This window comes from Peromyscus californicus, unplaced genomic scaffold (assembly GCF_007827085.1).
Source record: "Peromyscus californicus insignis strain IS unplaced genomic scaffold, ASM782708v3 Scaffold_17__1_contigs__length_78620276, whole genome shotgun sequence".
Lineage (NCBI taxonomy): Eukaryota > Metazoa > Chordata > Mammalia > Rodentia > Cricetidae > Peromyscus > Peromyscus californicus.
In genome coordinates, this window is record NW_026294469.1 from 21366922 (window position 1) to 21377884 (window position 10963).

The window sequence follows — 10963 nt, forward strand, 5'->3', positions numbered from 1 at the left end:
GTCATGGATTCCCCCACTAACCCCCCTTTGCCTCCCCTTTTTTGTGGTAGGTAAGTTCTTAAAATTATTTATGAGGTGGGTGGTGGTGGCACACCCCTTTAATCCCAGCACTCGGGAGACAGAGGCAGGCGACTCTCTGTGAGTTCCAGGCCAACCTGGTCTACAGAGCAAGATCCAGGACAGGCACCAAAGCTACACAGAGAAACCCTGTCTTGAAAAAACAAAACAAAACAAAACAACAACAACAAAATTAAATTAATGAAGCCAGGTGGTAGTGGCATACACCTTTTATTGCAGCACTTGGGAGGCAGAGGCAGACAGAACTGAGTTTAAAGCCAGCCTGGTCTTCAGAATGAGTTTCAGGACAGCCAGGGCTACATGGAGAAACCATGACTCAAAATGATGAGCCAAGTTTGCATTTCACATGTCTTTAACCTGCAGCACTCTGGAGGCAGAGGCCATCGAATCTACATAAAAAGTTCTGGGACAGCCAGGATTATATAGAGACCTTATCTCAAAAAACAAACAAACAAAAAAGTAAAAAAATCAATGTGAAGCTCCACAGTTTGGGATGGCTATTCTGAGCATATGGAGGTCTGTTGAAATGTATATACTATGGGCCTGGCTAATCTTGCTGAGTAATGTTTTTTATTTGCAAATTCTTTACAATAAAGGCTTATTTATTTATTTTGGTTATTGAGACAGGGTCTCACTATGTAGCTCTGGCTATCCTATAACTCATTATGTAGACCAGGCTGGTCTCAAAGTCAGAGATCTGCCTGCCTCTGCCTCCACCTCCCAGGTACTAGAATTAAAGGCATACACCACCATGCCTAACTTGTAAAGAGGGTATTGAAATGTCCAACTAGTTGCACCCTGTCCCCTTTGGCCTTGATGGTGTCTTGAGATAGAAGATCTGCTTATTGCCTGTCTCTCTCCATGGTGGCTATAAACTTTATAGAAACCTATTAGGAAAAGATTAGAGCTTTCTGGTCTAGAACTTGGGGTTTCTGACTTTTTTTTCTGTCACCTGGAGGTTTTGGTAGGAAAGAATTAAAAAGTCTTTTAATTACTGTTTATTCATTGGGGGGGAGGGGAGGGGCTATTGTGTGTGTCAAGGTCAGATGACTTGCTGCAGTCAGTTCTGTCCTTCCACCATGTGCATCCTCAGGATTGACAGCAAAAGCCTTTACCCATTGAGCCACCTCACCGTCCTTGACAGTCTTTGACAGCGTTTAACTGATCCATGCAAACACTTTTAATTTTTGTTCTTTCTTGAATCATTCCAATTAGTACTTACCTTCTCTCTTTTGCATTAGGGTTCTGCAGCATTCCAGATCACGAACACCAAATCAGGATGGGAAAAAGACGTTGTGTTCCTCCCCTTGAGCCCAAGTTGGCAGCAGGCTGTTGTGGGGTCAAGAAGCCCAAACTATCTGGAAGTGGAACACACAGTCACGGGAACCAGTCCACAACTGTTCCTGGCTCTAGTTCAGGACCTCTTCAAAACCACCAGCATGTGGACAGCAGCAGTGGTCGGGAAAATGTATCGGACTTAACTCTGGGACCTGGAAACTCACCTATCACACGAATGAATCCTGCATCTGGAGCCCTGAGCCCTCTCCCTCGGCCCAATGGAACTGCCAATACCACTAAGAATCTGGTGGTGACTGCAGAAATGTGCTGCTACTGCTTTGATGTACTCTACTGTCACCTCTATGGCTTCCCACAGCCACGACTTCCTAGATTCACCAATGACCCCTAGTGAGTACTAGACATGGGACAACGTAGAGGGCGTGGTAACATCTTTCTGAGGTTACTCTCTTAACAGGGTCTGACTACAGAGTTATGGAAACAGACATTTTTGTTGGTGGTGGTTCACATGGCTTAGGGTAGGTAGAGAAGTCACACTATCACTCCACTGGAGACCTCAGTAGTGTTGACATCCAAGTGAATGTGAATTGGAAGTGTCTGAGGGCCAAGCTAGAGACTAGGTGCTCTCATTCATTGGGAGCTGATGCTTTTTTTTTTTTTTTTTTTGGTTTTTCGAGGCAGGGTTTCTCTGTGTAGCTTTGCGCCTGTCCTGGAACTCACTTGGTAGCTCAGGCTGGCCTCGAACTCACAGAGATCCGCCTGCCTCTGCCTCCCGAGTGCTGGGATTAAAGGCATGCACCACCACCGCCTGGCCTGGGAGCTGATGCTTTTAACAAAGATTCTGTTTGTTGTCCTAAGATATCTAAAGATCCATGTTCATGCATGTGTGTAGGTGTATGTACATGTATGGAGCGGGGGTCAGGCATGTGTTTGTTCAGTGGAGGCTCAAGGTTGATGTTTGGGAATCATCAATGTTGTTCTGCTTTGTTTCATTGTGTCAGCGGTTGATCTTAGTCTAACCCAGAACTGGTTGTTATGGCTAGTCCCAACTAGCCAGCTTGGCCAGGGATCTAGGGCTACCAAACCCACTGGCATTTATATGGGTTCTGAGGATCTGGTTTCTAGTCCTCACACTTGTACAGCAAAACTCTTTAAACCACTGAGCCATCTCTCTAGCGTGTTTAAGCAGTATAAGAAAAAAATGAAGAAAGGCAATGCCAGTGTTTTCTTCTCAAAATTGGAGGCAGCTCTGTACCAGGTTTAAAAGGCACTTCAGCTTCTGGGTGGTGGTGGCACACACCTTTAATCCCAGCACAGGGAGACAGAGGCAGGCGGACCTCTGTGAGTTGCTTCCAGGATAGCCAGGGACACACAGAGAAACCCTGTCTGGAAAAACCAAAAGAAAAAAGCACTTCTGCTTTCGGATGTTTGTTTTCAGGGGATGCTTCTGTGGCGTCATTAATCTCAGGTTGTTCCCCAGCTGTTGGTGCTGTGCTGAGTTTTGCAGAGCACTGAGCAAAGTTGAGGAGTAGAAAGCAAAGGTCCTTGCTTTGGGAGACTCATTTGAGTTGGCAACCACACACATACACAGGATTAACTCTAGTATAAAGGAAGCTACCCTGAATGTGTGTTGGGAGGAAAGGCAGAGAAAAATGTGTTCACTTTTTAGGGAATTGTTTTGTTTTATTATTTTATTTTGAGACAGGGTCTCACTGTGTAGCCCTGGCTGTCTGAGGAACTCACTCTGTAGACCAGGCTGGCCTTGAAGTTACAGCTGCCTGCCTCTGCCTCCCAGTGCTAGGATTAAAGGCATGCACCACCACACCTGGTTTTCAGGGAATTCTTTTTTTTTTCTTGTTTTTTGTTTTTTCGAGACAGGGTTTCTCTGTGTAGCTTTGTGCCTTTCCTGGAACTCACTTTGTAGCCTAGGCTGGCCTCAAACTCACAGAGATCTGCCTGCCTCTGCCTCCCAAGTGCTGGGATTAAAGGTGTGCGCCACCACCGCCCGGCGGTTTTCAGGGAATTCTTGATGTGGAGTGCTATGATCAGAAACTCATAACTGAGCCAGTGAGATTCAAGCCTGGATAAGTTACATATACAGATCATTGTATTCAGGGCCTTGTATTTTGAAGTGGGTGAGTTTTTGAGTAGGTTTGGCACAGTAGCTTTCACTTGTACGGTACAAATATGTTATTGGAAGGAAATGAGAGTGACCAGGAGATCCATCTGCTGGGATGATGAAAGATAAATAAAGTAAGGGCTGGGAAGATGGCTCAGTATGTAAAGTGCCTGCCATACAATGTGAGGGTCTGAGTTCAAATCCTCAGAACCCACATAAAATCAGACAGGTGCTTGTGGAACATGAGGTCTGGAGCATGCAGCAAAGAACAAGAGACTATTTCTGTTTGAAACAATGGTTGTCCTTTGACCTCCACATGCATGGCTTGGCATGTGTGCACCTGCATTACATGCAGGCACATAAGATGTTTTCTCCTTTAAGCATACTATAAACAGCCAGATGTGAGGGGCTAGAGAGTTGGCTCAGCAGTTGAGCACTGACTACTCTTCCAGAGGACCTGGGTTCAATTCCCAGCACCCACATAACAGTTTACAACTCTCTGTGATCCAGTTCTAGGGGACCTGACACTCTCACACAGACATAATGTAGGCAAAACACCAACGCACATAAAATAAGAATAAATTAAAAAAAAAAAGCCAGATATGGTGACACACACCTTTAATCCCAGCAGAGGCAGGAGAATCTTTGCGTTTGAGGACTTTGTAGTGGGAGCTGTCTTGGAGATGGGGGTGGAGGGGTCTAGGTTAACTATTTACTTTGCCTTTGAGAAGTGACGGACTCTGGAATCTCAAAGGTAAAGGCATTAGGAATGTGGAGGGATCTTTACAAGGAGGGGCAGCTCTGTAACAGTCTGTCTTCCATCTTTGGAAGTAGAAGCAAGGACATCTCAAAGTCAGGCCACCTGGGTGACTTCGAGTGGTACAATCTTAGAAAAGTAAAGGGGCCGGGCGGTGGTGGCGCACGCCTTGAATCCCAGCACTGGGACCAGAGGCAGGCGGATCTCTGTGAGTTCAAGACCAGCCTGGTCCACAGAGTGAGTTCTAAGAAAGGCGCAAAACTACACAGAGAAACTCTGTCTCAAATAACAAAAAAAAAAAAAAAAAAAAAAAAAAGAAAGAAAGAAAAGAAAAAGAAAAGTAAAGGGAACGCTGAGTTCAAGGCGAGGAAGAGGAAGAGAGCTTAGACATGTGACATCTAAGTGAAGGGAAGTTGTAAGGACAGAGCATAGGAAAGGCTACACTCACACAGAGCGTCTCCTGTTGTCTCATGATACTTTCTGTGTTTTTAGCCAGGGCTGAGCAACCTCTAGAAAGGCAGAGTTCTTCGGGTAGCTGGCAATTCAGAAAACCCTTTGGGCAATAACAGAAATGAGTAGAAATAAATCCATAATTAATTTAGGGCTGGAGAATATTTTATGTTTTGCTTTTTTTAGTCCTCTCTTTGTGACCTGGAAGACAGGGCGAGACAAGCGGCTTCGTGGCTGCATTGGGACCTTCTCAGCCATGAATCTTCATTCAGGACTCAGGGAATACACGTTAACCAGGTAATGACACAGACGTTAGAAAATAGATATGAATTAACTAGAACTGGAAATAGCTTTCTAGCTTCATTTCTTCCAAATGTTTGGTAGAGTTTGAGCAGTTCTTTTTGTAGTCAAGAAATGTAAGGACTATATCCTGGTGAGTTAACTGTTCCTGCAAAGACAGTTAATACTGGCATCAGTGTTAGATACTAGGAGATGCTGTCAGAGGACCTCGGGACTCAGCTGTGTGGGCTCTATGAATGCAATGTTATCTTCTAACTGGAGGCAGCCTCACTTAATATTTTCTGTCCCCTCTAGTGCACTTAAGGACAGCCGATTCCCCCCCCTGACCCGAGAGGAGCTGCCCAAACTTTTCTGTTCTGTCTCCCTCCTTACTAACTTTGAAGATGCCAGTGATTACCTGGACTGGGAGGTGAGAACAGCTGCATTTGGATCTCTGCATCTCTCGTTGCATTTGGGTTCGGGTTAGTACATGGTAATGTATCTCCTTCATTGAGAGAGGGTCTAAGAATGTGAGAGGGACAGAAAAAAAGGTACTTCTCTACTAGGAATAGAAAAGAAATGGAAAATCAGTACACTGTACTGTGGGCCAGGCATGGTGATACAGGCCTTTACTCCCAGCACTCAAGTAGATCTCTGTGAGTTTACCAGCCTGGTCAAGTCAGCCAGGACTACATAATGAGTCACTGTCTGCCTTCAGCCCCAGAAAAAACCTCTCCAATTTCTTTCCAGCCCATTCTGTTCTAGATTCAGTAAGATCCATCTGATCTTTCTTCCATGTCTAATTAAATAATGAGATCACAGCCGGGGCAGTGGTGGTGCACGCCTTTAATCCCAGCACTCGGGAGACAGAGGCGGGTGGATCTCTGAGGACAGCCAGGGCTACACAGAGGAACCCTGCCTCCAAAAAAAAAGATAACAAAACACCCCAGATGCCTCTTGACAAACCCTTGGAGAAAAGTTTTTTTTAGAAATCAGGTGTGAATCTGTGCGTGGTGGCACGTGCCTATAATACCAGCAATCAGGAGGTAGAAGGAGGGGGATTGCAAGTTCCAGACCAGTTTGGGCTGTATAGTAAGGTAATTTAAACAAACAAACAAACAAAGGGAACCAATTTGAAGAACCATGAACTTATAGGAACAGTTTGACATGTTCATGTAGTAGAATTAGGCTAGAAGTAAAATATTTAAACTATTGGGTATCCTATGTCAAGAACTTCTTTCTACAAGCTTCATATTCTCAGAGGTGCGACTATACATGTTTGACCTTTTTCTAAAACAATTTTCTTTGATTTCTATACTTTAGAATTAATTAGTCACATAAATTCTTTTATCCGGGCGGTGGTGGCGCAGGCCTTTAATCCCAGCACTTGGGAGGCAGAGACAGGGGGATCTCTGAGTTCGAGGCCAGCCTGGGCTACAGAGTGATAACTAGGGTAGCCAGGAGTGATGCACAGAGAAATCTTGTCTCAGAAACAAAACAAAACAAAATTCTTCTTTTCCCAGACCTGGGTCAAGTAGCTCAGGAGACAGTGTTGATTTATATGTGGGTGATTAAAGTATTGTTAGAATCAGAAAATGCCATGTACTTGGTTGTATTTTTTGTAGGTAGGGGTCCATGGGATTCGAATTGAATTCATCAATGAAAAGGGCATCAAACGCACAGCCACATATTTACCTGAGGTTGCTAAGGAACAAGGTGAGTTGGACGGACGGGCACTTAGAGAACTGTACTACTCACAGCCATGCCAGTTAAAGGGCAGGAGAGAGAAGTGTCAGCTCGACTGCCACCACGTACACCAAGTACAAATGCCTCTCTTCCTCTAAACTCCTGTCAGATTCCTGTAGAATAAAGGCTAACTGACATAGACATTAGAAACTGGGGGGCTGCGGTTAAGGGATAACTTTCTTACTTGCTTGTGGTTTCAGATGTTTTCTTCCAATGAATAACTGTTCTATTTCTTTGCCCCCTTAAGATTCAGGGATTATTGCAGCAACTATCTTGAGCATGTTTTCTCTTTGGTTATTAAGGAAAGTCTTATACTTTAACTGTGAAACCTGTACATGGTGTTCTGTTTGGTAAAGGACAAACATCTTCCCCTACTGCTTTTTATATTTTTGGTTGTGAGCTAGCCTTTAACGGCTGAGCCATCTCTCCAGCCCCCCTACTGCTTTTTAAAGAGCTCAGTATTTGTCATATAATGGCACATGCCTTTAATCCTAGCACCTGGAAGGCAGAGAGAGACAGGTGGATTTCTGTGAATTCAGGCCAGGTTGGTCTACGTAGGACTGTCAGGCCATCCAGGGCTACATAGAGAGACTCCAACAAACATTAAAAAAAGAGCTCAGTAGTTATTGAGTTCTTATAATGGGGACAGTAAAGGTAGGAAGTGGATTGGGCATGTTTTCTCTTTGAAAGAGTACCTAGAATTCCTTTAACTGTTTCTTGTTCTTTCTGTGATGTGTAACCCCATTTTCTTTCTTTCTTGGAATTAGTCTGGTTTTGAAAATAATATGTGAAACACAGTAATTGTTGGGTGTGAACCTGGAATAGAGAAAAATATACAGTTAAGTATATTAATGAACTACTTATGTGGAAAGCGATCACCTTGTTGGTTTTCATTGTGGTTGTGTTTTAAACTTGTCCAAAAAGCAATGTGTATGTAGCATAAAGAGGATAAATTTCTTTTCTTTTCTTTGCTTTTTTTTTTTCCCCGTTTTTCGAGACAGGGTTTCTCTGTGTAGTTTTGGTGCCTGTCCTGGATCTCGCTCTGTAGACCAGGCTGTCCTCAAACTCACAGATAGCCGCCTGGCTCTGCCTCCCCAGTGCTGGGATTAAAGGCATGCGCCACTGCCACCCAGCGAGGGCAAATTTCTTAAGACAGTTTTGGTCAGGCCATAAATCTAACATGCTCCTGTTTAAAGAACACCAAGCATAGTTTTTAGTAGTTTGATGTGAATTATAGCTCAGTTAAATAATCAAATTGTTTCTCCCATTTTAAAGATTTATTTATTTATTTATGCATATGAGTGCTCTATTTTGCATATATGCCTGCAGGCCAGAAGAGGGCATCAGATCCCACTATGGATGTTTGTGAGCCACCACGTGGTTGCTGGGAATTGACCTCAAGACCTCTGGGGGAGCAGCCAGTGCTCTTAAGCGCTGAGCCATCTCTCCAGCCCCATGTTTCTCCTGTTTTAAAGTTCTTCAAACTTGGGGAGCTTCTCTTATGGTAATTGGAAGGAGGGGGTACAACTTGATGTACTTTGTTTAAAATGTATAAGATGGAGGGGCTGGAGAGATGGCTCGCTGGGTGTTAAAAATGTGTACTACTCTTGCAGAGGACCAAAGTTTGGTTCCTAGCAATCAACTTCGGTAGCTCACAGTTGCGGTTAACTCTGGCTCCAGGGGCACCTGTACTGTGTGTTTATGTGCACATACCCACATACAGGCACACACAGAGACATACAGTAAGACTGAGGTGGGCCACGTGGGGCACTCATATCCTGACCCGTGAGGCCAAAGTAGAAGGATTGCCTCTTGGTTTTGAGCCTAAGCTGGGACATATACATAATAAGACCATGTATCAAAAAAGAAAAAAGTAACGAGAGAATCAACAGTACAGAGGTGAAGAACTTTTATGTCTTTACTAAGGAGATGATTTCCTTACTGTTATCAGTTCTCTGTCATACCAATCTGGAAGAAATACTGATGTCTGCCTACAACTTCAGCTCCAAGGGTTCCTTTGCTTCTGGCCTCTGGGGCATCTGCATTCAGGTGCATATAGACACACACACACACACACACACACACACATTTAAAAATTTAAAAATTGTAAAGGAAATTCCCCTCTTTTTATAGTGTCACATGCCTATAGTCCCATCTGCACAGGAGGCTGAGAAATTACTTGAGGCTTTTAGTTCAAGGTCAGCTTAGCTGGGGTTAGAGAGATGACTCAGAGTTAAGAAAATTGCTTACTGGGGCTGGAGAGATGGCTCAGTGGTTAAGAGCTTTAGCTGCTCTTTCAGAGAATCTGGGTTCAATTTCCAGCACCCACATGGCAGCTCACAACTTTCTGTAACTTCAGTTCCAGGGGATCTGGCACCCTCGCACAGACATATATGCAGGCAAAACACTAATGCACATTAAAAAATAATAATAAATTAAATAACAACAACCAAAAAAGCCAGGAAATGGTGATGTACACCTTTAATCCCAACACTTGGGAGGCAGAGCAGATCTGTCTCTGGGTTCATAGTGAGCTCTGAGATAACCAGGGCTGTTACACAGAGAGACCCCGTCTCCAAACAAAGAGTGCTTCTTACTGCTCTTGCAGAAGACCTAGGTTTGGTTCCCATCACCCATGGGAGCACCCATCACAACTACTTGTAACTCAGTTTCAGGGGCTTCAGCACTATCTTCTGGCCTCATATGTGCATACTGCCCCCAACATACACCTAACACAAATAAAAGGTAAAATAATGCCTTTAAAAACAAAAACCAAAAAACCAACCTAGGCAATATAGTGAGACCCTGTCTTCCCATAGAGCAGCCTGAGCTTCAGAAATATACTTGGAAACACCTTGTAGGAACCGTGAAAGAGCAGGAAAGTTGGGGACAGCATCATGGCATACTGAGTTATAATGTCATGTCTCAGGGTCTTTGCTGGACTGTTGGGGAGGCTGATGGGCTTCCAGTATGTGGGACCATGGCCCAGGGCTTCCTTTGCCCCGGCACACTCTGCTGTTTCTTGAATCCCATTTGTCTTCTACACTGATCATACTGGAGCATGCTGCCCCCCTGCTTCTACTGTATGCTGACCTCATTGTGGCTTCTGTTCTCCTCAGACTGGGATCAGATCCAGACAATAGACTCCTTGCTCAGGAAAGGTGGCTTTAAGGCTCCAATTACCAGTGAATTCAGAAAATCAATCAAACTCACCAGGTAAGCAGCTGTCCTGCTCTTCTTGTTAGCTTTTCTTTAATGGGGTTGAATATAGGGTATCTGGTGGGAAGGGAAGAAAACTGTTTATACCCCTAAGCCAAAGAAGTTTGTGAGAGATATGAGCTCTGAGGAAGCAATGGCTGCAGAAGTGGAGATTTCCCGGCTGTTCTGTCTCTCCAGTCAGTGTAACAGAGTTGAAGCAGGGTTCGGCCTGTCAGCCCCATGTGGTCATAAGGTCAAGGGGGAGGAGGGTGGAGTTGAGAGGTAAGGGCTCCAGGAATGTAAATCCAGGGTCACTTGAGCTGCTTCCTCCTGGTCACCACAGTCAGATGGCAGGGAATAAAGGATATCCAAGACATCTACAAGGAACTAAGGATCCTAGTTGGGTACTTCTGCAGGAAGCTGGCTAGTTGTACGGAACACAGTGACGTGGGTCTGTATCCCAGGCTCACTTATTTATGAGCTATGTACCTGGGCCAGTTAGTCCATCTCCCAGAACTGTTTTCTGTCTGTAAGATGTGAGTCGTAATTCCTTCAGGCTTTATTTAAGATGTGGTAAGGTAAGATGTAGAGTTTCCAGGCAAGAGCCAGGGCAACACACTGGAGATGTTCAGTGAATGTCAGTGTTTTACCCCTTCCTGCTGATGCTGGGAACAAAGAAAAGTTAGCTTTGGTGGGCCTTTGCTAGGACCCTCATCTACAAAATGCTGAGTCATCGTATGCTAGCCTCACAGGTCTGTTTGGAAGATAACCCAGTGTTTTTTAATGCATTCAATTCAAAAAATCAAGGGGCTAGGACTGCAGCTCAGTAGTAGAGCTTAATCCATAGCATGCTCAAGGCCCTAGGTTCCATCTCTAGCACCAAAAATTTAATAAATAAATAAAATAATAGTTAAAAATAAAAACACTGCAAATACAAAGCATTATTACTATTACAATTTATTTGAACAGCCATTTCCCTGTCAAAATTCAGGAATAACCACCTTGCAGTGGAGGAGTGATTACAGTGGGAAAGAGATGGC

The 10963-nt window shown here is 44.2% G+C and overlaps 1 protein-coding gene across 3 annotated transcripts in view; it reads left to right on the top strand.

The window, feature by feature from the left end:
- The window catches only part of Ammecr1l (AMMECR1 like), a 28698-nt gene that overhangs the window by 13894 nt on the left and 3841 nt on the right, over positions 1–10963 (top strand). For all 3 annotated transcript variants that reach the window (XM_052741759.1, XM_052741758.1, XM_052741760.1), the window contains 5 exons: positions 1320–1764; positions 4887–4997; positions 5295–5409; positions 6605–6695; positions 9845–9941. In XM_052741759.1, coding sequence (XP_052597719.1) covers positions 1358–1764; positions 4887–4997; positions 5295–5409; positions 6605–6695; positions 9845–9941 — 821 coding nt within the window. In that variant the 5' untranslated portion in view covers positions 1320–1357. The remainder of the gene's footprint in view (positions 1–1319; positions 1765–4886; positions 4998–5294; positions 5410–6604; positions 6696–9844; positions 9942–10963) is intronic.